Source organism: Carcharodon carcharias, chromosome 25 (genome assembly GCF_017639515.1).
Source record: "Carcharodon carcharias isolate sCarCar2 chromosome 25, sCarCar2.pri, whole genome shotgun sequence".
Taxonomy (NCBI): domain Eukaryota; kingdom Metazoa; phylum Chordata; class Chondrichthyes; order Lamniformes; family Lamnidae; genus Carcharodon; species Carcharodon carcharias.
The window spans coordinates 36,034,543-36,062,430 of record NC_054491.1 but is presented as its reverse complement, the minus strand read 5'-3'; the positions used below and the strand labels follow the sequence as shown (position 1 = coordinate 36,062,430).

Below are 27,888 nucleotides of genomic sequence, written 5' to 3'. Positions count from 1 at the left end.
TCCCTCCATTCTTCTCAATCATTTGTTGAACCCAGCCTTACAGCAGCCTGTGCTACTGCAGCACAGAGATTTATATCTGAACACAGCCTATGGCCTCTGAACTGAGACTTTTAACTTGCATTAAGACACATGGCTTTGGGCTGCAAGCTCATATCTATGATGAAATATTGGCGATGCACAAATTCCTTTCTATAAGGCTGCCTTCTTTCACTGTGGCATTGCCCTCTCTTACCTGGATGAGAATTAGTGCTGATTTCCAGAGATGGGAAGACCGTTAAACCACTTCAGCTGTCCTCTATTTTTTCAATTTAACTCAAAATGTAGACGATGTAAAAAACTAGAAAAGATTTATTTATCACCTGTGTAATAGGAATAACTCACATGAATGCCTGAACTGATATCAGTATTGGTGCCAATAGGCCACGCTGAGATTTTCACAATTCAGGGCTGAGCAGTTCCAGTGATGGACAACAAGTCTCAAAGTTTAAAACTCATGAAAACTACCAATTCTCTCTTAAGAGGATTCCATTTTATACTCGGAGTGTAGATTAGCTCAGAGCGAAGTCAAGGCATTCCAGTACAAGATATTGCTTGCAGAGTTATCCAGTTGTATAAGTATGCATAAGTTTATCTGCATTACATCTTTCATTTTATACCCACCCCAGTAAAGACTAAAAATACATCTCAAGAGTTTGGCTTTTAGCTGAGTGATAAGCAGCCAAGTGACCTCTGCCAATGTTCTACAGCTATGAATGCTCTGTAGATGCCGCAAAGTCCATCCACCATTTACAAGGCACAAGTCAGGAGTGTGATGGAATATCCCCCAGCATCACCACTCAAGAAGCTCAACACCATTCAGGACAAAATAGCACATTCACTCCCTCCTGGTTCACCATGGCAGCAGTGTGTACCATATACATGATGCACTACAGCAACTCGACAAGGGCTCCTTTGACAGTACTTTTCAAACCCATGACCTCTACCAACTAGGAGAACAAAGGAATCAGGCACATAAAACACCACCACCTGCAAGTTCCCCTCCAAGCCACACGCCAACCTGACTTGGGAATATATCGCCGTTATTTAACTGCCCCCGATCAAAACCCTAGAACTCCCTCCCTAACAGCACTGTGCGTGTTTCTATATCTCATGAGCTGCAGCGGTTTAAGGTGGTGACTCACCACAACCTTCTCAAGGACAATAAATGCTGGTCTGGGCAGGGTCACCCACATCCCTGGAATGAACAAAAAAGAAAATATCCGAGCACACTCCACTTGCACTAAATGATGCTGACTTGCCCACTGCTGAGGAAATGTGGGATTGATGAAGATCCTTCAGATGAGACAGGGTCAGGTTTTATAATTCTGTCGAAGGGTCACGAGGACTCGAAACATCAACTCTTTTCTTCTCCGCCGATGCTGCCAGACCTGTTGAGTTTTTCCAGGTAATTCTGTTTTTGTTTTTGTTCAGGTTTTATAAGCTTGCTTAGGTGGACATTAATGATCCAATGGCACTATTCAAAGCAAAGGTGAATCTTATTCCAACATTCCCCTCTGAACTGATATCCACCAACAAGATTTATTCATCTCAATGCTGTCCTGGGACTCTGTCAGTGCAAACTGACCAGTATATTTCACTGTTCACTGTCACTGCACTTCAAAAGAAATCCCATGTACCATTTTGATAACTCAATTATTTATTTTTCTTAAAACTTTTGCTATATGATTCTTAAACAATATGTTAGAATGAACAGAACATACAAAAGAAAAAAAAAAATCAACCAAGCCGAACTTAGTACTTTTACATTTGCTGGATTTTTCAAGACTGTCAGCAAGTATAAGGGGAAATCAACAGCACTGCATCGGGTGGATTAGTCCGAACACTAAAAAATGGGATAATAATGGGAAATGCATGAAGTGTGGTTATTTTAAAACTATCATATATTGCAGAACAGAAAGTGAATCTATCCAACGTATTTCTCCAACAAACATCACACAGCTAAACAGCTTTTAAAAAAAAAATCTGTTCATGGGATGTGAGTGTCACTGGGGAGGCCGGTATTTATTGTCCATCGCCAAATGCTCTCAAGGAGGTGGTGGTGAGCCATTATGGACTAATATTTCTGAAACAGGAAAAGCTTTGATCAGGATTTTTTTCTTACTTAATATTTCTGGGACTTGATATGAAGAAAAAGCCCAAAGCCCCAACTCCACGACTGCTGTCACTCCAGAGTGTTTGTTTAGAAGGGTTAGATTCTTGAATAACTGGTAATGTTTGCCAACAGCCCTGGGAAAAAAAGAGAACCTAAACGTATCAGAGAGAACACTTTTACTGCCCTCCCTCCGCTTTGACAACTCATGCTCTGTTCAGTATACTATGCCTAAAGGTTAGGGAAAGACTTGCACTTCTCAGGACTTCAGAAAATCTCAAAGTGATTTACAGCCAATGAAGTACTTTTGAAGTGTCATCACTGTTGTAATGTAAGAAACATAGCAGTCATTTTGTGCATAGCAAACTCCCACAAATAGCAAGGAGATATATGGCTAAATAATTGTTTCAGTGGTATTGGACGACAAATATTGGTCAAGAATTGGGACAATTTCTTTGCTTTTCTTTGAACAGTGCCGCAGGATCTTTTAGTTCTACCAGATATGGCAAACCAGATATGGTTTAATTTCTCATCTGAATGGCAGCATCTCCAAGACAGCAACGCTCCCTCAGTATTACAGTGGAATGCCAGCCAGATTACGTGCTCATGTCTCTGTAATGGGCCTTGAACCCACAAGCTTCAGACTCAAGAGGTAAGTGTGCTACCAACTGAGCCATGAAAGTTATATTTCACTTGTGCAAAAGTTATTGCAAAACTTACTATGAAGTACATACAGCATGCTTACAAACACTCAAATAACTTTCCACAGAAGCTCAAAGCTTTTACATAGAGGAGTCACATTCCTCCGACATATCACTGGGAAACATAGTGTGCAAGGTTAGGCAGCTGTACAGACAGGAAGATACAATTTTGTTTGGCGGGGGGGGGGGTGATGTGATTGATCTCACTGCACCTGCTTTATTAGGGGGAGGTAGGCAAAAATAACAGGGTTTAATCAGGATCCAGTGACCCTTACTTGTACACTCCATGGGCATACATAGCAAGAGGGCTGAATCAGTTCTGGCTGTGACACACCTCTAGCTGAGTAACTTGCAAAACTTTACTGTCAAGGCTCATCAAGTATAATGTGGTCACTTGGACAGTGTAAGGGGCCATACATCTACAGAATTTTACACCAGCAAATTAGGAGGGGGGATAAAATATATTGTGAAAGATGATCAATGAATTGGGGGCTGCTAACTCTCACTGCAAAACACATCTGGAATTGTCGAATTTACAGGGACTTGCAGAGATTCCTGCAGGGAGATGCTCACAGGGTTTGTAAAATTTAATTTTTAAATTGAGTAGGCAAAAGAAATGGGCGAAGGCCGGTGGGGAGAGAACATCAGACAAAGGGGAGAGGGAGAGAGCAAAGAGGAGGGAGAGAGTGCGCGGGCAAAGGGGAGGGAGAGAGTGCGCGGGCAAAGGGGAGGGAGAGAGCGCGCGGGCAAAGGGGAGGGAGAGAGCGCGCGGGCAAAGGGGAGGGAGAGAGCGCGCGGGCAAAGGGGAGGGAGAGAGCGCGCGGGCAAAGGGGAGGGAGAGAGCGCGCGGGCAAAGGGGAGGGAGAGAGCGCGCGGGCAAAGGGGAGGGAGAGAGCGCGCGGGCAAAGGGGAGGGAGAGAGCGCGCGGGCAAAGGGGAGGGAGAGAGCGCGCGGGCAAAGGGGAGGGAGAGAGCGCGCGGGCAAAGGGGAGGGAGAGAGCGCGCGGGCAAAGGGGAGGGAGAGAGCGCGCGGGCAAAGGGGAGGGAGAGAGCGCGCGGGCAAAGGGGAGGGAGAGAGCGCGCGGGCAAAGGGGAGGGAGAGAGCGCGCGGGCAAAGGGGAGGGAGAGAGCGCGCGGGCAAAGGGGAGGGAGAGAGCGCGCGGGCAAAGGGGAGGGAGAGAGCGCGCGGGCAAAGGGGAGGGAGAGAGCGCGCGGGCAAAGGGGAGGGAGAGAGCGCGCGGGCAAAGGGGAGGGAGAGAGCGCGCGGGCAAAGGGGAGGGAGAGAGCGCGCGGGCAAAGGGGAGGGAGAGAGCGCGCGGGCAAAGGGGAGGGAGAGAGCGCGCGGGCAAAGGGGAGGGAGAGAGCGCGCGGGCAAAGGGGAGGGAGAGAGCGCGCGGGCAAAGGGGAGGGAGAGAGCGCGCGGGCAAAGGGGAGGGAGAGAGCGCGCGGGCAAAGGGGAGGGAGAGAGCGCGCGGGCAAAGGGGAGGGAGAGAGCGCGCGGGCAAAGGGGAGGGAGAGAGCGCGCGGGCAAAGGGGAGGGAGAGAGCGCGCGGGCAAAGGGGAGGGAGAGAGCGCGCGGGCAAAGGGGAGGGAGAGAGCGCGCGGGCAAAGGGGAGGGAGAGAGCGCGCGGGCAAAGGGGAGGGAGAGAGCGCGCGGGCAAAGGGGAGGGAGAGAGCGCGCGGGCAAAGGGGAGGGAGAGAGCGCGCGGGCAAAGGGGAGGGAGAGAGCGCGCGGGCAAAGGGGAGGGAGAGAGCGCGCGGGCAAAGGGGAGGGAGAGAGCGCGCGGGCAAAGGGGAGGGAGAGAGCGCGCGGGCAAAGGGGAGGGAGAGAGCGCGCGGGCAAAGGGGAGGGAGAGAGCGCGCGGGCAAAGGGGAGGGAGAGAGCGCGCGGGCAAAGGGGAGGGAGAGAGCGCGCGGGCAAAGGGGAGGGAGAGAGCGCGCGGGCAAAGGGGAGGGAGAGAGCGCGCGGGCAAAGGGGAGGGAGAGAGCGCGCGGGCAAAGGGGAGGGAGAGAGCGCGCGGGCAAAGGGGAGGGAGAGAGCGCGCGGGCAAAGGGGAGGGAGAGAGCGCGCGGGCAAAGGGGAGGGAGAGAGCGCGCGGGCAAAGGGGAGGGAGAGAGCGCGCGGGCAAAGGGGAGGGAGAGAGCGCGCGGGCAAAGGGGAGGGAGAGAGCGCGCGGGCAAAGGGGAGGGAGAGAGCGCGCGGGCAAAGGGGAGGGAGAGAGCGCGCGGGCAAAGGGGAGGGAGAGAGCGCGCGGGCAAAGGGGAGGGAGAGAGCGCGCGGGCAAAGGGGAGGGAGAGAGCGCGCGGGCAAAGGGGAGGGAGAGAGCGCGCGGGCAAAGGGGAGGGAGAGAGCGCGCGGGCAAAGGGGAGGGAGAGAGCGCGCGGGCAAAGGGGAGGGAGAGAGCGCGCGGGCAAAGGGGAGGGAGAGAGCGCGCGGGCAAAGGGGAGGGAGAGAGCGCGCGGGCAAAGGGGAGGGAGAGAGCGCGCGGGCAAAGGGGAGGGAGAGAGCGCGCGGGCAAAGGGGAGGGAGAGAGCGCGCGGGCAAAGGGGAGGGAGAGAGCGCGCGGGCAAAGGGGAGGGAGAGAGCGCGCGGGCAAAGGGGAGGGAGAGAGCGCGCGGGCAAAGGGGAGGGAGAGAGCGCGCGGGCAAAGGGGAGGGAGAGAGCGCGCGGGCAAAGGGGAGGGAGAGAGCGCGCGGGCAAAGGGGAGGGAGAGAGCGCGCGGGCAAAGGGGAGGGAGAGAGCGCGCGGGCAAAGGGGAGGAGAGAGCGCGCGGGCAAAGGGGAGGAGAGAGCGCGCGGGCAAAGGGGAGGAGAGAGCGCGCGGGCAAAGGGGAGAGAGAGCGCGCGGGCAAAGGGGAGAGAGAGCGCGCGGGCAAAGGGGAGAGAGAGCGCGCGGGCAAAGGGGAGAGAGAGCGCGCGGGCAAAGGGGAGAGAGAGCGCGCGGGCAAAGGGGAGAGAGAGCGCGCGGGCAAAGGGGAGAGAGAGCGCGCGGGCAAAGGGGAGAGAGAGCGCGCGGGCAAAGGGGAGAGAGAGCGCGCGGGCAAAGGGGAGAGAGAGCGCGCGGGCAAAGGGGAGAGAGAGCGCGCGGGCAAAGGGGAGAGAGAGCGCGCGGGCAAAGGGGAGAGAGAGCGCGCGGGCAAAGGGGAGAGAGAGCGCGCGGGCAAAGGGGAGAGAGAGCGCGCGGGCAAAGGGGAGAGAGAGCGCGCGGGCAAAGGGGAGAGAGAGCGCGCGGGCAAAGGGGAGAGAGAGCGCGCGGGCAAAGGGGAGAGAGAGCGCGCGGGCAAAGGGGAGAGAGAGCGCGCGGGCAAAGGGGAGAGAGAGCGCGCGGGCAAAGGGGAGAGAGAGCGCGCGGGCAAAGGGGAGAGAGAGCGCGCGGGCAAAGGGGAGAGAGAGCGCGCGGGCAAAGGGGAGAGAGAGCGCGCGGGCAAAGGGGAGAGAGAGCGCGCGGGCAAAGGGGAGAGAGAGCGCGCGGGCAAAGGGGAGAGAGAGCGCGCGGGCAAAGGGGAGAGAGAGCGCGCGGGCAAAGGGGAGAGAGAGCGCGCGGGCAAAGGGGAGAGAGAGCGCGCGGGCAAAGGGGAGAGAGAGCGCGCGGGCAAAGGGGAGAGAGAGCGCGCGGGCAAAGGGGAGAGAGAGCGCGCGGGCAAAGGGGAGAGAGAGCGCGCGGGCAAAGGGGAGAGAGAGCGCGCGGGCAAAGGGGAGAGAGAGCGCGCGGGCAAAGGGGAGAGAGAGCGCGCGGGCAAAGGGGAGAGAGAGCGCGCGGGCAAAGGGGAGAGAGAGCGCGCGGGCAAAGGGGAGAGAGAGCGCGCGGGCAAAGGGGAGAGAGAGCGCGCGGGCAAAGGGGAGAGAGAGCGCGCGGGCAAAGGGGAGAGAGAGCGCGCGGGCAAAGGGGAGAGAGAGCGCGCGGGCAAAGGGGAGAGAGAGCGCGCGGGCAAAGGGGAGAGAGAGCGCGCGGGCAAAGGGGAGAGAGAGCGCGCGGGCAAAGGGGAGAGAGAGCGCGCGGGCAAAGGGGAGAGAGAGCGCGCGGGCAAAGGGGAGAGAGAGCGCGCGGGCAAAGGGGAGAGAGAGCGCGCGGGCAAAGGGGAGAGAGAGCGCGCGGGCAAAGGGGAGAGAGAGCGCGCGGGCAAAGGGGAGAGAGAGCGCGCGGGCAAAGGGGAGAGAGAGCGCGCGGGCAAAGGGGAGAGAGAGCGCGCGGGCAAAGGGGAGAGAGAGCGCGCGGGCAAAGGGGAGAGAGAGCGCGCGGGCAAAGGGGAGAGAGAGCGCGCGGGCAAAGGGGAGAGAGAGCGCGCGGGCAAAGGGGAGAGAGAGCGCGCGGGCAAAGGGGAGAGAGAGCGCGCGGGCAAAGGGGAGAGAGAGCGCGCGGGCAAAGGGGAGAGAGAGCGCGCGGGCAAAGGGGAGAGAGAGCGCGCGGGCAAAGGGGAGAGAGAGCGCGCGGGCAAAGGGGAGAGAGAGCGCGCGGGCAAAGGGGAGAGAGAGCTGCGCGGGCAAAGGGGAGAGAGAGTGCGCGGGCAAAGGGGAGAGAGAGTGCGCGGGCAAAGGGGAGAGAGAGTGCGCGGGCAAAGGGGAGAGAGAGTGCGCGGGCAAAGGGGAGAGAGAGTGCGCGGGCAAAGGGGAGAGAGAGTGCGCGGGCAAAGGGGAGAGAGAGTGCGCGGGCAAAGGGGAGAGAGAGTGCGCGGGCAAAGGGGAGAGAGAGTGCGCGGGCAAAGGGGAGAGAGAGTGCGCGGGCAAAGGGGAGAGAGAGTGCGCGGGCAAAGGGGAGAGAGAGTGCGCGGGCAAAGGGGAGAGAGAGTGCGCGGGCAAAGGGGAGAGAGAGTGCGCGGGCAAAGGGGAGAGAGAGTGCGCGGGCAAAGGGGAGAGAGAGTGCGCGGGCAAAGGGGAGAGAGAGTGCGCGGGCAAAGGGGAGAGAGAGTGCGCGGGCAAAGGGGAGAGAGAGTGCGCGGGCAAAGGGGAGAGAGAGTGCGCGGGCAAAGGGGAGAGAGAGTGCGCGGGCAAAGGGGAGAGAGAGTGCGCGGGCAAAGGGGAGAGAGAGTGCGCGGGCAAAGGGGAGAGAGAGTGCGCGGGCAAAGGGGAGAGAGAGTGCGCGGGCAAAGGGGAGAGAGAGTGCGCGGGCAAAGGGGAGAGAGAGTGCGCGGGCAAAGGGGAGAGAGAGTGCGCGGGCAAAGGGGAGAGAGAGTGCGCGGGCAAAGGGGAGAGAGAGTGCGCGGGCAAAGGGGAGAGAGAGTGCGCGGGCAAAGGGGAGAGAGAGTGCGCGGGCAAAGGGGAGAGAGAGTGCGCGGGCAAAGGGGAGAGAGAGTGCGCGGGCAAAGGGGAGAGAGAGTGCGCGGGCAAAGGGGAGAGAGAGTGCGCGGGCAAAGGGGAGAGAGAGTGCGCGGGCAAAGGGGAGAGAGAGTGCGCGGGCAAAGGGGAGAGAAAGTGCGCGGGCTAAGGGGAGAGAAAGTGCGCGGGCTAAGGGGAGAGAAATTGCGCGGGCTAAGGGGAGAGAAAGTGCGCGGGCTAAGGGGAGAGAAAGTGCGCGGGCTAAGGGGAGAGAGAGTGCGCGGGCTAAGGGGAGAGAGAGTGCGCGGGCAAAGGGGAGAGAGAGTGCGCGGGCAAAGGGGAGAGAGAGTGCGCGGGCAAAGGGGAGAGAGAGTGCGCGGGCAAAGGGGAGAGAGAGTGCGCGGGCAAAGGGGAGAGAGAGTGCGCGGGCAAAGGGGAGAGAGAGTGCGCGGGCAAAGGGGAGAGAGAGTGCGCGGGCAAAGGGGAGAGAGAGTGCGCGGGCAAAGGGGGAGAGAGGGTGTACGGGCAAAGGGGGAGAGAGGGTGTACGGGCAAAGGGGGAGAGAGGGTGTACGGGCAAAGGGGGAGAGAGGGTGTACGGGCAAAGGGGGAGAGGGTGTACGGGCAAAGGGGGAGAGAGGGTGTACGGGCAAAGGGGGAGAGAGGGTGTACGGGCAAAGGGGGAGAGAGGGTGTACGGGCAAAGGGGGAGAGAGAGTGCAGGCAAAGGGGGAGAGAGAGTGCGGGCAAAGGGGGAGAGAGAGTGCGGGCAAAGGGGGAGAGAGAGTGCGGGCAAAGGGGGAGAGAGAGTGCGGGCAAAGGGGGAGAGAGAGTGCGGGCAAAGGGGGAGAGAGAGTGCGGGCAAAGGGGGAGAGAGAGTGCGGGCAAAGGGGGAGAGAGAGTGCGGGCAAAGGGGGAGAGAGAGTGCGGGCAAAGGGGGAGAGAGAGTGCGGGCAAAGGGGGAGAGAGAGTGCGGGCAAAGGGGGAGAGAGAGTGCGGGCAAAGGGGGAGAGAGAGTGCGGGCAAAGGGGGAGAGAGAGTGCGGGCAAAGGGGGAGAGAGAGTGCGGGCAAAGGGGGAGAGAGAGTGCGGGCAAAGGGGGAGAGAGAGTGCGGGCAAAGGGGGAGAGAGAGTGCGGGCAAAGGGGGAGAGAGAGTGCGGGCAAAGGGGGAGAGAGAGTGCGGGCAAAGGGGGAGAGAGAGTGCGGGCAAAGGGGGAGAGAGAGTGCGGGCAAAGGGGGAGAGAGAGTGCGGGCAAAGGGGGAGAGAGTGCGGGCAAAGGGGGAGAGAGTGCGGGCAAAGGGGGAGAGAGTGCGGGCAAAGGGGGAGAGAGTGCGGGCAAAGGGGGAGAGAGAGTGCGGGCAAAGGGGGAGAGAGAGTGCAGGCAAAGGGGGAGAGAGAGTGCGGGCAAAGGGGGAGAGAGAGTGCGGGCAAAGGGGGAGAGAGAGTGCGGGCAAAGGGGGAGAGAGAGTGCAGGCAAAGGGGAGAGAGAGTGCGGGCAAAGGGGGAGAGAGTGTGCGGGCAAAGGGGGAGAGAGAGTGCGGGCAAAGGGGGAGAGAGAGTGCGGGCAAAGGGGGAGAGAGAGTGCAGGCAAAGGGGGAGAGAGAGTGCAGGCAAAGGGGAGAGAGAGTGCGGGCAAAGGGGAGAGAGTGCGGGCAAAGGGGGAGAGAGAGTGCGGGCAAAGGGGGAGAGAGAGTGCAGGCAAAGGGGAGAGTGCGGGCAAAGGGGGAGAGAGAGTGCGGGCAAAGGGGGAGAGAGAGTGCGGGCAAAGGGGGAGAGAGAGTGCGGGCAAAGGGGGAGAGAGAGTGCAGGCAAAGGGGGAGAGAGAGTGCAGGCAAAGGGGGAGAGAGAGTGCAGGCAAAGGGGAGAGAGAGTGCGGGCAAAGGGGAGAGAGTGCGGGCAAAGGGGGAGAGAGAGTGCGGGCAAAGGGGGAGAGAGAGTGCGGGCAAAGGGGGAGAGAGAGTGCAGGCAAAGGGGGAGAGAGAGTGCAGGCAAAGGGGAGAGAGAGTGCAGGCAAAGGGGAGAGAGAGTGCAGGCAAAGGGGAGAGAGAGTGCAGGCAAAGGGGGAGAGAGAGTGCGGGCAAAGGGGGAGAGAGAGTGTGGGCAAAGGGGGAGAGAGAGTGCGGGCAAAGGGGGAGAGAGAGTGCGGGCAAAGGGGGAGAGAGAGTGCAGGCAAAGGGGAGAGAGTGCGGGCAAAGGGGAGAGAGTGTGGGCAAAGGGGGAGAGAGAGTGCGGGCAAAGGGGGAGAGAAAGCGGGAGTCGGGTGGGTAAAGGGGGCACTGATCCGGATGCTCTCTCCTCTCCCCCGGCTCCGATCCGAACCCGGGCCCCTATCCACCGCCTTCAGCCGCCGCTTTACCTGAAGAACCGCGCTCACTCCATCTGAAGCCCGGCTCCCAGTGTACGCCGGCGAAACCTACCCTGATTGCGGACTCAGCCTCCCTCAGCCACTAGGGGCACAGACCTCCCGGAGCCCTGCCTTTTCATTGGTCCATGCAGCTGTCAGTCAGCGATCCCCGTATCCGGTATCAAGCTCGGTTGAGCGCGCAAAGAGGACGTGTCATTCCCGCGGGAGCGCGCACCAGACTCGCGCTCTCCGAGGAGTCTCAGCGCAGACAAGAAGGGCCCCCGGCAGCGCTGCCTGATGGGATATAGGATGGTTAAAGCGGTTATATGTCAATCAAAGTCTCAGGTTCAGTGCCTGAGGGTGGGACAAGGTCTATGGACAGGTTGGGAAGATCAATACGGTTGGTCGGGTCGTCAACCTTGGAGTCTCCAGGAACTAAAGATTAATTTCCACTGCTGTGTGCAACCCTGGAGAAAAATCATCAGGACATTAAAAAATTGTTTTTTTGTCATTTTCTTTGAACATTTCTCTTCATCAGATACAAAAATATTAAAAATAAGCGGTGGGGGAGGCTGTTTGGCAGATATTTGAGCTTCATCCAATTGGGTAATGAGTCGTGCAGCATCTGTGGAGAGAGGAGTAGAGTTAACGTTTTGAGTCCAAGAAGACTTCTTCAGACTCTTCCAGTTCGAAGCGTTAACTCTGTTTCTCTCTCCATGAATGCTGCCAGACTTGAGTTTTTCCAGCACTTTCTGGTTTTAATTTCAGATCTCCAACAACTACGGTATTTTGCTTTTACTTTGGATAATGAGTCTTTTTGCTTTTCAAGTGGCAGAGTATGCCACAAGGATGGATGTGTGAGCTGAATAATGGCTGGAATATGGGGGAAAGTCATGCAATAAAACTTCCAGGAATGCATTTAATCGCAATTGGCAACTCTAGCAGTGGCACCTAACAGTCTAAAAAGGGCCATGATCGACTGAAATTCTATTTTCCTGGATTCTGTCCCCAGTACTTTTAGGTCTCAGCATCCTCCAAATACTACCAGATTCAGCCTCCAATGTTTCAAACCAACAGACCTCAGGACCTACCTCTCCAATTCCAACTCCCACTCCCCCCACCTCAACATAAACACCTGGACTATTGCCTTCTCCTAAAACTGTCCCATTGTTCCTAGATTACAACAGTGAGCACAGCTGAAAAGTACTTTATTGGCTTTAAAGCACTTTGGGACAATTTAAACTTACGAAAGGCACTAAAAATGCAAGACTTTTTTTTCTTTCAAATCCACTATCTTACGTCTCCAATGTCCCCAGTTCCAGGACCTGCCTCAATTTTTCCAAGACCATTCCTATAATCCTTTGACCCCTCTCCTAGTGCTACCACACTCTGGGACCCTCCCTCAGAGTGCTGTTAGTTCCTGAAACCTTATCCCAGTTCTATCAGACCCCACCCCCAATTTTCCAGTGCTCCCAGAGCTGCCCCAAGAGTCAAGATACTTGACACACTGTATTCTTTTGAAATTGCCATGAGTATTGCCATCACTTATCATATTGTTGTGCATATCACCCTTCATCCCTTTGCTTACTCCCTGCAACATTTATTCCATCACTTTGTTGGTAACATCCCTATTATTTATGACATTGTATTTTCAGCCTCATCATGAATAGGGCATGGGAAGATCTGTTGGTAGATATAAATTAGCAGTTCTGCAATAGTGGAATGAAAAATTGTTCAGCTGTTGAGAAAGATGTGAAGTTTTCAAATGGGAATCGAGGTCTGACAAAGGATCACTCTGAATTGTTAAACGAAGCAACTTGACTCTTGGACCTGTTGCAATTCCAGAATTTTTCAATGTTAAGCTGGTGCAATTTAGGATATTTTAAGTACAGTGATTTCCAATCAGTGTTGTTTAAAATTGTAATCTTCACTTAGTTTACTTATAATCAAATCTGTGTTATTACTCACATCTCAAGAAGGGATATTAGTTTGTGGTTTTCACAATACAGGTGAAAGTTTCAATCTGTAGTTTAATTGAAATATTGGAGTAAATGCAAGTTTCACTATTGTGCCTGGCACCAGTTAATATCGTAGTGACAGTACTGCAATTCAGCTTTTGTATTGAGTCGGGCATTCCCATTCCTCAGTGCCTCATTTAGAAAACGTCACCCCAACTTGTACAAGTACTTTTATTTTCACGTTTAGTGGTGTGTACACTGACAAATATCAAATACATTTTGAGCTCCATTTTTTATAGTCCTCAGTCTACGACAGGGGCTGAGGACCAAGTCCTTCTTACAAAAGCATACAATGTGTCAAATACGACTTTTAAAATTACTTTGTACAAGTTCACAAAACATAGCACGTTAAGACAGACCTTGTTCCTTCTTAAAAAGTGAAAATTGAACAGCTCAAGCTTGCTGCAGTTGGAAAACAACATGCTTTATATGAAATCTGAAAATGCACATTACAATAAAGTTGAATATTGTCCTTCATATAAAGGATTAAAAGCAGCTTGATTTGAAACCTCAGGACACTGTCCTTCAGCATCCTCTAACTACGAAATAATATTTTACATCCCTTTTTTGGTTATAGGAAATGCTGTACCATTTAGAATATTTGGAGAAGGTGGTCCCCTGGATAATCGTCGAGTTAATACTGCATGTGGTGTGATAGGCTTAGACCAACCAGGGAGATCCCAGGTCATAGCCCGAGCTCTGTCGAGTAAGCTCTCAGCCTGAGCAAAAGTTGGAGCACAATAGTTAATGTTCAGTGACCCCTGCTGCATGTGATAAATGTTAGGATCAATCTTGGAGGTGATCACATCCTGCTGATAATCAGCATCTAAGCTCATACTGAAGAGTGGCTACATGGGGACACCACTACCTGACCTGACCTTCAGGGGTGGGAAGGACAGGATGAAGAAATAGCCTTTAGCTCTGTCCATCTCTCAGTAATTCAGTTGGCTCAACTTTTTCACCAGTGAGGCAACATTTCCAGTTATCAAGGCAATTGCAATCTGCCCTCATTACAGACCAGTATAAGTATAACGGTGTATCACACAGCAGAGCACGCTAATGCCTGAGGAGCTCTGTGGACGGTGCCTGCAAGGTTGAAAGAGAGTCTTGCCATCTAAATAGGGCATTGCGCATGGGAGCTCTGTGAACTTAATGTCACATTACACAGGGGAATGCTGGAAACCTAGCAGTTACAATGCTAGTGTCAGGAAAGTACAAACAAAATCCTAGATTTGACTGAAAGTGAAATGGCTAATCAGTCTGGCACAGGTGAGAGAGAGCAAGGAGGGAAACTGTTTATACCCTTCTTGCATTTGGTGAATTGCCTGAAAAGGTGCATTGAATAAAGTCATGTCTATAAACTGCATTCTCTTAACCAAAGGAAATAAAGGTACTGAATTCATAGTTGGAGGTATCTTCATGGACTGAACCATGCCTCACAGTGGGAGGAGCTCCATGGATGAAAGAGTTAAAGCATACATTTTAAAAAGTAGAGAAAAGGGGCAGGGAGATTAAATGACCCATGATCACTGAAGCCCCACAGACATTACTGGCAGGTAAACAATTCACTTACACCACAATAGGGAGTTTGTCAAGTCCACAACAAGTTACACAAAATATAATTGAAACAAAGAGTACAATCATAAGTTATGTGCAACTTACTATGCTAAGGACGGTTTTCTGTGAGGCAGACACAACACAGCCTGGAACTAACTTAAATCAAAAGCAGCATTCACTGTCAAAGCTCTTTTTTATAACATGGAGCAACACATACTACCATTCGATATAACTGTTGAGTCTTGGTGACTTCCTGTACAGTATATTGAAATGAATGCTGCCAGGACTCCCTTGGGGTGAATGCGTTATAATAAAAGAAAGGTTTTCCAGCAGGGGGCAAATGACTTTCAACTGGACTGGAAGGATCAGATCTGATAGCATCAAAGAGTTCTTCAGCCTGCAATTGGTGCCTGTCAATTGCGGGCAAATTTTGACATTTTGAATTAAACAAAAAGCTCCAGTGAGCCTTTTCTCCGTGATTATGTAATGAGATTGGAGGGGGTAGAGTCCACAGTAAGTTTTTAAGTAGCCGTGTGTGTCATCAAATTCAATGTCAGTGAACCATGTCACAGCATAAATAGGGCATCCAGAACTTCTTTTAAAATGAATTTTAACGGTCAACTACATTGGTTCCTTTTGCTTCTGAATTTTTAAAACAAAATAAAATTTGGTACAAACAAATGTGAAGCATTATTATCTCACCCTGGATTGGGAAGTTCCTGAATGAATGCCTCCTTGCATTCACTGTTGAGGTGATTAGATATATATTTTAATTTTGGAGTAAGTAAACACAAATTTAACACATTTAAGATATGTAAACAGGCAGATATAGAACTGTATTGGTCGCCTTTTCCTTGATTTTATTGAAACAAACCTCAAATGTTCCATTTGGAGTTTTATTGCTTTAAATCTAAAGACAGGGACCTTGCATATTAATTAGTCGGTACGAACTAATTTCCTACTGACTGGCCACGATCCATACATTTACTTTTTTCAAACTTTTCTGCAAAAGTTGATAAAACTTAGTTTAAAAAGAGCCTGGAAATAGCAGATTGCAAAGTAGGTTTAATTTGTACATGGTCGGGTATATGCAATGTTTGGCATGATACACAAACTGAGGGAGGGGAGAGAATCCCAGGTCAATTCCTGTTTGGTGCTGAATGATCAGGTGGCATTGGGAATTCTACAACTGGCCTCAGCCCAGAATTATGAATGGGGGTGGGGAGGAGATGGGGCAGCGATGGTGATTGGGGAAAATCAGCAGGGGCTCCCACTCCTGATTTCTATCCAGTGATTCCTGCTTGCAGCAGCAGCATGCATGCAAGCATCAGATTAACAACAGCTTCATCCAGGTAGTACTCTGAGGAATTTTATGGTCTAATCCACAAGCAAAAAATAGCACTGAACTGAATTTCAACCCTTTGCTCTTAATGTATGTGCTGTGTTAGGTGCAGTGCCAGCTGCTCATGTTTAGCTATTTTCTTATCACAATGTTCCAAGTTTGATTTCATAATATAATTTTTCTTCTGAATGGTTTATTCATTTAACCTGGCACACTCCACTAATAATGACGGTCCATCACTAATAGTTTAAATAGTATCACATCTGTCTGGCAAGCACACCCACGAAACCTGCCTTATTTATTGCTCTCTATTGTAAATTTAAAAACCTTAGTTACATCTCACTCCTTAAATTACAGAGCTTTTAAATGCAGACAAAGAGGTTAACTTCAGCCAGCATTATCCTTGCAGATACCTTTCCAAGGGTATTATCAACTAAATACAGAGCTTCACGCAGCATCTCTTCAATTGGTGTGTAAATGCAACAACTTCACAGCATTAAAACAACACATAATTTCAGTTCTTGGTTGAACTCAGATGCTCTCTGCCAATAAACCCATTTATAATACATTGCCGAGCATATCTGTGAACCATGCCAGTCTGTTGCTGGGGTACCGCTGGTAATCAAAGATGCACTAACCACAACAAATCAGTCTTCTTTTGGATTAGATTTCCTTTGTTATAGAAATTAATATACAATAATACGGAATATCTGGGAATGAGTTACAGGCTGCAATCTAAATGAGGGACTCAGATAGCTTACATATAGAATAATGATCGGGGATTGAATCAAAGGGGGGAATTTAACGAAGGGTTTTCTAGGAAAGTCCCATTACATTGGCTGATAAGAAAATCAAGTATGGCCCTTTATTGCAGCCTGCATTTTAGAGACCATCAACAGATCAATCCTACACAACGTACTTTCAAAGAAATGATATACCATTTTCTCAGGCAAGATGCAAGTGATTCTAGAATGGAAATGGCAACTTCTGCAGAATATTAACAATTAGTTCAGTTCAACATTTCATGGGTTGTGGGCACTCAAAACAAAGAGTCATATGTGGGCTATGAGATTCAACAAATACTTCTTGGATATCACAAAAATCCAATAAAGGATGATCTTCCTGCATGGTTAGTATCCTGTTCGTAGGTGTGTGGAATCTGTGTAATCATCTTGTTCTTTAGTGGAGCAGCTAGTCCTATATATTCAGGGTAAGAAATCTTGCCAAGATCCAATTTCAATGCTGACTAATTAGTTTAGTGCAACATTAAGGCTCAAATCAGCAGTAAAATAACTGTTAGTAAATAATGCACAATAGTGCATGTTATTCTTGTGCTGTTTACTCTTAGAGGAGTTGAGGTTTTTAAAAGCTGGCTTTACAGAAGTAATTTCTCTGTTATATATACATTGACGTTACAGACACATTGGTTCCATAGTGCACTGTAAATGAAGTTCTTCCTATTTTAATTGAGAACAGAAACCATCAGGTATCTTAGATGGACAAAAAGACAAATCTCTTCCACATATAAACACATTGGTTTCCCCTTCTATGCTGTATACTATAGGCAGAAATGTTTGCTGCTTATGGTACTGGTGAATTTCACCTCAGGTCAGGGGGAAGGAACTCTCCTCATCATCATTTACAATATGCTGCTGATCATACTTGTGAACCAAAACCAGTCTGTTGCTGGAGTACTGCTGGTAATCAAAGATATACTAACCACAACAGGTTGTTGGTCACAGAGAGGCACTGGCTAAAGGAGGGTACTGTAGGCTAGATCACAGGAGTCTGGTGGATCTAGAGAATGGCACTGACTATAGTAGATCATAAAACTGGTTGTTCTGTTTCTTCAGAGACACACAAAGCAATTGGTGAGTTAAAAAAGTTGAATGCATTAAACACATTCAAAGATTGGAGGGTTTTAAACATCTTTTGTCAACCACTTTAAATTAGCTCCTTCAGTGCACCACCAGACCATAGGTTGTTTGCCTCAGACAGTTGTTTTAACTGGTCCTGGTCACCAAGAAACATGGTAAACACTGCAGCCCCAGAAGCAGTTGAGAGAAAAGCTGCGAGGCTCATCAGAAGACGGAATTAGGTGAAAAAAAGCGAGGAGAAACTTGGCCTTTTCAGTCTAGGAGTGGACTTGACCAGTGATCTTATAGAAGTATACAGGACAGCACACAGAGATTTGGAACATAATTTCAAACTAAAAATTGACAGTAAAACAAGACAACATAGGTTTAAAGGCCAATTTAGGACTTGTTTTAGGAATTTCAGATTAACAAGGTGAAGTTATAGTTTATGGATAAGACAGTGAAGATGAAAACCCTGGAATGGTTTTATGGTGTGACAGGGACTTGTAAGCTCTTTCTGGATGGGGCCTTTGCTTGTAAACATCTTGTGATCTCAGTACCCAGGATGAGGAGTTAAGATGCTACCTGTGGATCTGTACCTAATCAAGGCGCTATGGCTTTTTGGGAGATGAGGCAGGGCAAAAAATGGATGAAAAAAGCAACACAAGTAAATACATCGATTTAGAGGTGTGGTTGAAAGGAGGAGGGGGAGGGAGAATTTGTGCTTGGATCAAAGCTCCGAAAACTCATTTCACAGTGGGCTTTAAGCAGTTGTCAGTAGGCATAGAATAGTGCAACCCCCTACCCAGCCCCTCCTCCATCCACACATATTCAACCTCAAATCCTAATGGTGAAAGAAGAATAGTCTGCTCCACTGTATGTCATTGCAGAGTTCCTGTTTCTTACTGAAGGCCAATATGACTGACACTGACTCAGAAACTGCCAAGATTGAGCGGCATGTTTTTAAATGTTCTTTACCTCACCATAAATATGTTTTCTGTTCTTTCTTTCATTTCTGGAGGCCACTTGCAACCCCCCACTAATGACAATCTGCACAGAAGGAAGCAATAATCAATTCTCTCTCTCTTCACCCCTCGCATCCCCTTCCCCCAGCACTCCCAGTTGTACAGGGAACTCTATACTCAGAACTGTTGGAACACAACACACATTTTCAGTGGACTTGATAGCTAACTCATTATGTGTGGCTACATTTTCATTACTGTAACAACTTGCGCACTTCTTGAAGAGTTTGATATAACTTGAGATTCACCCAAAGGAAAAGTATCATCAACAATGAAATGAAGGTCAACTGAGAATATCTTGAAGAGGCTTGGCCAGATTCAAGCATCAACAATTATTGGGTTGGGGTGGGAGAGCAGAGGGCACTGAACAGCAATGAATTCAATAAATATGTTAGTAAATGTCAATAAGTAAAGAACTGAAACAAACCACAAAGTTTGGACAGCACTAATGCATGATCTTACCAAATGGATGATAGGTCAGAAGATGAACAGATTTGACCATTTATCTTTAAGTCATCCCACCCACCCTACAATTTGTGTCAACAGTATTCATAACACTCAATGATGTTACTTATTTTTGTTCAGTGAGAGTGTCAGCCAGTCTGAGATTTAGCCACATACCTAAACGTAAGCAGTATGAACACTGTCAATTTAGCCTCAAGGTGGTTCCTAAGTAAAACACATCAGGCTTGGAGGCAGTTTAAATAGCGCACGATTTTATATTGAGAATCGCTTCACCTGTCAGTCTCTAAGGAATAAGATTTTGTGAACTCCAATGCAGTACTCCATCCCTCCTCTTCGAAAAGAATCACTGAATTTTCAAAATAAAACAAATCAGGCTTCTTCATTTACTTGATGGGATCACAAATATAATTACCATAATTATTACTGGTTTAATATTGAACCAGAACACAAGTTACCGTTTTCATTACGAAATCCCTGATGGTTATCTGGACTGAGACTAATACTGACACAAGCACGGTTACGTTTCACAACCTCACACACCATTCCTCTCACTCTGGCAGCCCCCCCACCCCAACCCTGCAAAACAACAAAAAGAAACGCACTATGTTCTGTAAGTCACATACTTGGCACAAATGTGTACAAAAAGTAACATTCAGGCACAAGTCAGCTAATATTTCAGCTGTGAATTCTCTCTCACTCGCACATATTCTATAAAATGCTTTGTACATAAAAGTGTACCACTTTAAAATCAGACGGAAGTTCAAGTCTTCTACTTCCCAGCTCGGTAACACGTGGGTGAATTCTACAGATTCAGAGAGGAGGGTTAGACAGGTGGATGGCAGATCTGGAGTACCAGGTACAATCCACATTCACAACAAAGACACAAGCGAATTGTGGCTACTCGTCAATAATGTCTCCAGTAGAACCATCCTGCCGCCTTGGGAAATTAATTTTTGAGTGTACCATGTGCAAAGGTAGGGGGCAGGAAGCATTATGCCCTCAACTGGAGTCTACTGCTGTGTTGTAGGTCTCTGTTTTGCTGGGGACGGATGAGGAGATGGCAGGTGCTCAGATGACCCTGTTGTTGTCATGGCAGATTGGATACGAACTGTCTTGTGAAAGAGTTTATTGCTGAGCATGATCACGAAGGAGAAGAGGTGTAGCTGGAAATGACTGGAAGAGAAGGAGAAAGGAGAACACTTAGTCATATCTGTTCATTTGTAACATGAATTGCAGTTCCCATTTTAACACATCCGTTCATAAAGTCCCATTCCCCTTACCTTGAGACTTCCAATTGTGAAAGTTTGTTTTATTGTGATTCAATTGATTGGAATTCCTGATGTGATGTGCTGAAATACCGACTAACAAGGCTTTTGAGTACTTTTTTTTTAATTTTTAAAGATGCTGTACCATTCTTGCATTTTAGGATGTTGTAATAATTCTTAGATGCATTTAAAAATATTTAAGACGTGAACATTTTTCTATTTGAAGATTCTGCACTGTATTCACCCTGTTGTAAGATGCTGTATGAAATTTAGGCAAATAAATGTGGTTATGCAACAGACGAGCCTTGATTTCTGTGGTTACGTGTGTTATAGAAGTTCCTATTTTCTCATGATTTGCCAGGTTGTCCACAGAAGTTAGAATTAAGCAGATCAGCTTTGATTTTCAAATAGATTCTTGAACTCAATTTTAAAATTTTAATTTGGTTTTCTTCCCACTTCCTTCCTACACTAATAAAGGACTATATGCCCTTTGCTGGGATTAACTGGGTAATCTATAGGTATCCACATGCTAGATGGAAGGAAAGTTTGCTGGCAGCTCCAATGTGCAGTCCCTGAGTGATTCCAGCCTGTGCTGCAATTCTGGGCTGTTCTGTGGGGTGACACCAAAGGAGGCTTCAGCTGTTCACACTGGAGACCAGGTTAGGGGAAGAAACAGAAATACGGAAAACAACTGTGCTGGGCCACCCACATGTACATCTTTAGGCCGGGATAATCGGGGCGGTGGCCGCACCTGGGAACATATTGCCTATCCACTAACTCATATTAAGCAACAATGAGTGGTTTTGAGAGGCTTTTGGAAGTATTTGGAACTGTTCAAATGCAATTCATGCAGGGCCCTTACAACTGGGAAAGAGTGGAGACCTTCATCAGCTGAGGCTGGTTTCGATAGCCCAGAGTTGAAGTAGCAATATTGAAGTTGCTATACCATCCCAGTCAACAATTCAAATGAGGGGACCAAATGTAATATTTCCATGTTTGCTGATGACACTAAACTTGGTGGGAATGTGAGTGGTGAGGAGGGTGTTCAGACGCTTCAAGGCAATTTAGGCAGTTAAGTGAGTGAGCAAATACGTGGCAGATGCAGTATAGCGTGGGTCACTGTAAGTGGGTAAGAAGAATGAAAGGGGCTCTCATTGAAATGTATAAAATTCTGACTGGGATGGACAGACTGGATGCACGGATGATATTTCCTCTGGCTGGGAGGGTCTAGAACAAGAGGTCAGTCCCAGGGTAGGGGTAGGCTATTTAGGACTGAGATGAGGAGAAACTTCTTCACTCAGAGAATGGTGAACCTGTGGAATTCTCTACCACAGAAGGCTGTGGAGGCCAACTCACTGAATATATTGAAGAAGGAAATAGATAAATTTCTGGACTCTAAAGGCGTCAAGGGGTATGGGGAGAGAGCAGGAGTATGGCGTTGAGATAGAGGATCAGCCATAACCATATTGAATGGGGAGCAGGCTTGAAGGGCCAAATGACCTACTCCTATCATTTATGTCTCTTCACACTTTTATACTCTTGTAGTAGGCACAAGGGTTGAAACATCTATGCTGGAGGGAAATATCACCAACCATAGGAGATGTCATGGAGAAAGCTCTGTCTCCCAGCCACAATGCAGCATCAACAGCCTCAGTTGTGCCTGGTGCAAGGTGTTATGTTGCCACATCTGGGAGATGGCACCAACAAATGTTTACCCAGCCTCCCAATTCTCCAAACACAAGTCGCCACCACATTCGAGATTTTTCATTAGCAATATGAGAGATAGGAATCAAAGTGTACTTACAACGATCTCATTGGGGTCTTTGCTTCATTTGCACTTATTATAAATAGAGGAAAGAGAATGGAGAACAAACAGCCACTGTAAAACACAAAGAGTGACATTCTTTGTTACAAAGCAATAGTATTAGTTTCCTGCCCCAAGCAGTCCACTTCTACCACTGGAATTACACAAGCAGCACATTTTATGTTAAATTTCAGCCTCTGGACTCATTGATAAAACCCAACGGGTTTAATTTTTCTGACATTATTTTAATCCAAAACTGGATGTCATGCACCATGCCAGATGCAAGTGTTTTCTTAATTTCCCTTTCTCTTTTTCATTCTTTCTGTCTGTCCCCTCCTCTATCTGTTCAATTCTCACACACTTTGCCACAACCTGAATACTGCGTCCAGTTCTGGTCACCACACTTTAGGAAGGACTTTTTTTTCTATTCATTCAAGGGATGATAGCATTGGTGTATTAAAGCAAGGTTTGATGCGGACCTGAGGGAAAGCATGATATGTGGATAGGATAGCAAGGCATAATTTTTAAAAATTCATTTAGAGGATGTGGGCATCGCTGGCTAGGCCAGCCTTTATTGCCCATCCTAATTGCTCTTGAGAAGATGGCAGTGAGCTGCCTTCTTGAACCATTGCAGTCCATGTAGTGTAGGTACATCCACAGTGTTGTTAGGGAGGGAGTTCCAGGATTTTGACCCAGTGACAGTGAAGGGATGGTTATACATTTCCAAGTCAGGATGGTGAGTGGCTTGGAGGGAAAGTTCCAGGTGGTGGCGTTCCCATTTATCTGCTGCCCTTGTCTTTCTAGATGGTATCAGTCATGGGCTTGGAAAGTGCTGTGTAAGGAGCCTCGGTGAGTTTCTGCTGTGCATCTTGTGATGGTACACGCTGCTGCCGCTATACATTGCTGGTGGAGGGAGTGAACGTTTGTGAATGGGGTACCAATCAAGCGGGCTGCTTTGTCCTGGATGGTGTCAAGCTTCTTGAGTGTTGTTGAGTTTGAGGGTCTTTGATTGGCCAGAATGGTTCCAGGGATGAGAGAATTTAGTTAAAAGATTAGGTTAGAGAAGCTGGGATTGTTCCCCTTCGAGCAGAGGAGATCGAAGGGAGATTTGATAGAGGTGTACAAGATTATGAGGTTTAGATAAAGTAGACAAAGAAAATCTCTTCAGATTAACTGATGATTCAAGAGCTAGGGGACACCAATTTAAGGTTTTGGATAAGAGATGCAGGGGAGATATGAGGAAGAATGTTTTTTATACAGTGAATACTGCTGATCTGGAACTTGCTGCACACGAGGGTGCTGAAAGCTTTGACGATCAATGATTTTGAAAGGAAATTGAATGGTCAACTTGAGGGAAATAAAGTGGGAGGTTTACGGGAATAGAGTGGGGGGGAATGGCACTGAGTGGATTGTTATACAGAGAGCCGGCCTGGAGTAGATGGGCCGGATGTCTTCCTTCTGTGATGTAATGACTCTTTGACTTTCTCTCATTGTCACTTCTGTGTCTCTTGGGTGTCTTTCTTTTTGTTCATTCTTGGGCTTTTAAATGTGAAACTTAGTTTAACACACCTCGTGAGCACATCCTTCTGTCCCAAATTTTCTGGATATTTGGAGCAGTCAGTATTGCTAGCAATTGGAGAGGAAGGTGCACAAGATTGTATCATCGAATAGATAGGGTGATAATTAATTATCATAAAGAGATTTAAACACAAGGATAAGCATTTTATTTTTTTAGGAGCTGGGAGCTGATGTAGGTCATAGGGACAGGGATGATGGATGGACAGGAATTGGTCTGGGATAGGATATGGGCAGAGTTTTGGATGAGCTGAGGTTTACAGAGGATGGAGGATAAGAAGATAGCCTGGAGACTGAATAGCCTTGTGTGAAGGTCATGAAGACATAAGAATTCGCCTTCTCCAAGATGGGTTGAAGTAGCGGTGAAGTGGGCGATGTTATGAAGGTGGAAGTTGGAGAGCTTTTTTATGAGAGGGTACAGGTTTTCACTGATGCCAAGATTCTATGGCTCGCCCTAAGGAAATAGTCAGGAAGGGGGATGGAACCAGTGGCAAGGATACAGGAGCTGTGGTGGTAATGAGGAAAACGGCTTTGGTTTTACTAATGTTTAGCTGCAGAAAACTGCGTTCACCCACAACTGGAGTCTGGCAAGATGAGTCAGTGGAGGGATAGAGCTGGGTGTGTCAGCATACACACAGAACCTGATCCCAAGTCTACAGGTGATGCCGCTGAAAGGCTGATCATAGATGAGGAGGCCAAGAATGGTCTTTGGGACATTGAAGGTAACAGTGAGAGAATAGGGCGAGAAGTCTTTGCTGGAGATGCTCTTGCTCCATCTGAATGTGTGGAACCTTTGATCCTACTGATTTTGACGATGGTGTAGTGGGGTTGGAGGAAGATGGTGTGGTCAAAAGTTACAGATGCCAAGACGGGATAATGCACCAAACAAAGAGGTGCCCATTGTGGTGCGCTGGTTAAGTGCGGAAACCTGGCTGGAAAGATTAAAACAGGGTGCTGTGGCTAAGGATGCAAATTTAGGAGGCAATGAGACATTCAAGGACTTTGGAAAGGTAGGTTGAAGATGCTGCAGCAGCTTGCAAGGGCAGAGGAGTCCAGGATGTTTATTGGGGGAAGCAGGTGATGACAGTGGTTTTAGAAGGAAGGGGCTGTTACACTATTACAGAATCATGGAATTTTATAGTACAGGAGGCTATTCTGCCATCATGCTTATGCCAGTTGTTTGAAAAAGTTATCCAACTGGTTCCAATCCCCAGCTCTTTTCCCCACAGCTTTACAATTCTTGCCTGTTTTTAGTATTTATCCAATTTCCTTTTGATGTTACTGAATCTGCTTCCACCATCCTTTCAGGCAGTGCATTCAGATCAGAATAGATCAGCTTTGTGAAAATGTTCGCACCTCATCTCTAGTTCTTTTATCAATCGCTTTCAATTTGTGTCCCCTGGTTACTCACCCTCTTCCCAACGGAAATGGTTTCTGCTGAATTTATTCTATCAAATTTGAGCACCTATTAAGTCTCCCCTTTACCTTCTTTGCTCTAAGGAGAATAATCCCAGCATCCCCAACCCTTTACATAACTTGTCAAGTACATCTGCTCTGCATTCTCTCTACAGCATTGACATCCTTCCTGAAATGTGGTGCCTAGGACTGGAAACAATAATTCAGCTGGGGCTTAACCAATGATTTAGAAAGGTTCAGCATAACTTCCTTGCTTTTATACTGCCAAGGTTTCTTTTCAAACAGCCATCAAATTATTGTGAGACTTTGCTGCAAATTACGTACCTGATCACATAGGATGATGGCAGAGCAGTGAGGACAGCCAAAGGCAATCCAAAGCCGAAATAATAAGGCCAATTCCTTTCGATGTTGGACAAGCGCTGATGCATCTCCACCCCTAGCAAATAGAACAAAGTTAGTAATGTGAATCTGGAGTAGCTGTCAGTCATCGAAAGGTGCTATACAATTCAAATAGGGCATTTGTGACATATCACACCAATCTAATCACTGTCACATGCCACCTAAATATCAGACTACTATGGAGCCTCATGGGATACATGCTTTCATCCTTGAGTGCTGCCAGGTACATCTTATCAGAGGTGTGCTGCACCATTGATGTGAGAGCAGCCAAATTTCCCTGACCCAGGTACCTTGCTGGCATAGACACGTCCATTGGCTGGACCTTGTGCTGGGTTTGTGAGGTGGAAATAGGAGCCTAGCTCAGGCCTACATCAATGTTCCCGATCACCCAGCATTGATGCCTTGTAACTGCGGCTGAACAGCAAAACGCCTGAAGTTCAAAGACTCAAAAGACTCTTAAGTGCTTGTTTACATCTTCAGGATAGCCCTGGGTTCAACATAAACCCTCCAGCCTGCGGAGGGTCCCAGCACAAGCCTCAATGCTAACTTCTTTTTAGATATGCTCCTCTGTTTGGGAGCCCCACAACTCTATACAGAGGGGAGAAGCAGGGGATTGGGAATGCCCCTCTGACTAGACCTGCACCAGTTTGGGAAACCCTTATAATTCCCAGAGCAGCACTGGAGGGTAGGGACCTCACACAACGTGTCTCCACTCCTATTATCTTCACTCCAGCTGGGGACTGAGCATTCCTCAGATGTGATGAAGAGAAAGATCTCCTGTCTAAAGTTTCAATTTATGTTCCTAATAATTCGGCGGTTTCTGTCTATTTAAATAATATTTGCTTTTCTACACTTCCTGCCAAAGTGGACAACTTCATATTTTCCCACATTATACTCCATCTGCCAAATTTTTGCCCACTTATCTAACCTATCCATATTCCTTTGCAGACCCTTCTCACAATTTGCTTTCCTATCTTTGTATCATCTGTAAATTTGACTACAATACAGTCGCTCCCTTCATTCAAGTCACTAATATACGTTGTAAATAGTTGAGGCACCAGCACTGATCCCTGTAGTACTGCAGTAGTTACAGTTTGCCATTGACCCATTTATCCTGACTTTCTGTTTCCTGTTAGTTAGCTAATCCTTTATCAAGGCTAATATCTCACCCCCAACTCTTGTGCAGTAATCTTATATGTGGCACCTTATCAAATGCCATTTGGAAACCTAAATACACTACATCTACCAGTTCCCCTTTATCAGCCCTGCTTATTACTTCCTCAAAGAATTCTAATAAATTTGTCAAACACGATTTCCCTTTCACAAAACCATGTTGACTCTGCCTGATTGTATTATGACTTTATGGTCACCATTATGAGGGGGAACCCTCCACAGAAGGGCCTATCACTGCATCTGTGATCAGGCAGGCAGAAAAGGCATTAAAGCCTACCTGTAGCGCTCCCCCCACCATCCCCAGGCAGTTTGCCACCTCTGGTCTAGTCCCTGACACCTTTGGGGGCCTGAAGGCTGGAAAATTCCAGTCAGCCTCTGCTAATGGGCCTTAATATTCTTTTAAATGTCCATAATTAGCCATTCACCGCTTGCAGGTGGGTAGCCCTTCTACACCTTCCCCTGCATCCTCCATCTGGGAAAATGGCTTGGGGTGGGGATGGAGCAGATGGTGACAGCAAACCAGTACGTTAGCCGCTAGCACAAATTTCCATACCTGCCCAACTCCGTATTCACCTTAAGTGTGACCAAAAATCGTAACCGCAGGAAATAATATGTGCACACTCTATCCAAAGCTTTTAATATAGAGGAATCGACATACATCTTAAAAATGTATGGTTTCATATTGATTTTTTAATTTCATTCACAGGACGTGGGTATCATTGGTAAGGCCAGCAATTATTGCCCCTCCTTTTATGCCCTTGTGATGGTGTGTGCCATCTGGAAGGCAAGTGAGGGTACAGTGTGACGGTGCAGCAATAAGCAGTGGAACAAGGATTCCCTGCTACATGCTGTGCTGTTGATCTCAGGTGTCCCACCAGAGGAAGGCTGTGAGCTAAAGCAAACACTTTGTCGCAGGAAGGGGAAAAAAAGGACAAAAATATAAACATCTCACGCATAGCAAAACTACCAAATTTAGAGTGAAGTTGAAAGTTTGGGAGCAGGTCAATTGCCCAATTTCCAGCGGAGCCCGGAAGAGGAAAAGGAAGAAGCATCCAAAATCTTAAAATAAAAAGAGTGCTATGCACAATTTAAAAAGGCAGAAAATTAATGAACCGTTCAGCAAACTCCACCACAAAAGGCAAACCAGCTCCTCATGTTGGCTGTTTGTAGACGTTCCATGGTTTAGTACAGAACCATAAAGATTAGTAAAGTCACAAATTTGGCTCCCAGTCTAAACTGAATCAGCTGATAGCCAGGGCAACTGTAAGGAAGGAAATGTCCATCATATTTCTTGGAAGAGGTGACACTTCAGGGATTTCAGAAAGTACTGACTTCACTGTACAGAAGTGAATGGGGATGAACTGTTTCTCCACTTAGTGATTCTTCAGTGATTTGCTCCGGGATGAGGTTCTGCGGGTGGATTTTCACCCCCATGGCCATTGCTCTGGAGTGAGCATGAACTGCGCTTGGACAGTCCAGTTTAGCCGATGAGCTGCTGCAGGAAGGCCCCTTTCACCCAACCCCTTCCCACTTCACAATCATTCCACCAAG

General features: G+C 48.7%; 2 protein-coding genes across 3 annotated transcripts in view; both read right to left on the bottom strand.

Moving 5' to 3' along the window:
• Positions 1 to 10,540, bottom strand: part of stt3a (STT3 oligosaccharyltransferase complex catalytic subunit A) — a 67,459-nt gene extending 56,919 nt beyond the window's left edge. The window contains exons 1-2 of one of the 2 annotated variants that reach the window (XM_041174531.1): positions 10,458 to 10,472; positions 2,162 to 2,286 (exon numbers count right to left, since the gene is read on the bottom strand). The gene's annotated coding sequence lies outside the window, so the exon portion shown is untranslated. Of the gene's footprint in view, positions 1 to 2,161; positions 2,287 to 10,457 lie in introns of both variants that reach the window. The other variant, XM_041174532.1, reaches the window with a different exon arrangement.
• A 2,080-nt stretch (positions 10,541 to 12,620) lies between these two features.
• The window catches only part of ei24 (EI24 autophagy associated transmembrane protein), a 46,224-nt gene continuing 30,956 nt past the window's right edge, over positions 12,621 to 27,888 (bottom strand). Inside the window, exons 9-11 of the mRNA XM_041174329.1 lie at positions 25,090 to 25,201; positions 21,775 to 21,849; positions 12,621 to 19,878 (exon numbers count right to left, since the gene is read on the bottom strand). Of these exons, the coding sequence (XP_041030263.1) occupies positions 19,716 to 19,878; positions 21,775 to 21,849; positions 25,090 to 25,201 (350 nt within the window). The 3' untranslated portion in view covers positions 12,621 to 19,715. The remainder of the gene's footprint in view (positions 19,879 to 21,774; positions 21,850 to 25,089; positions 25,202 to 27,888) is intronic.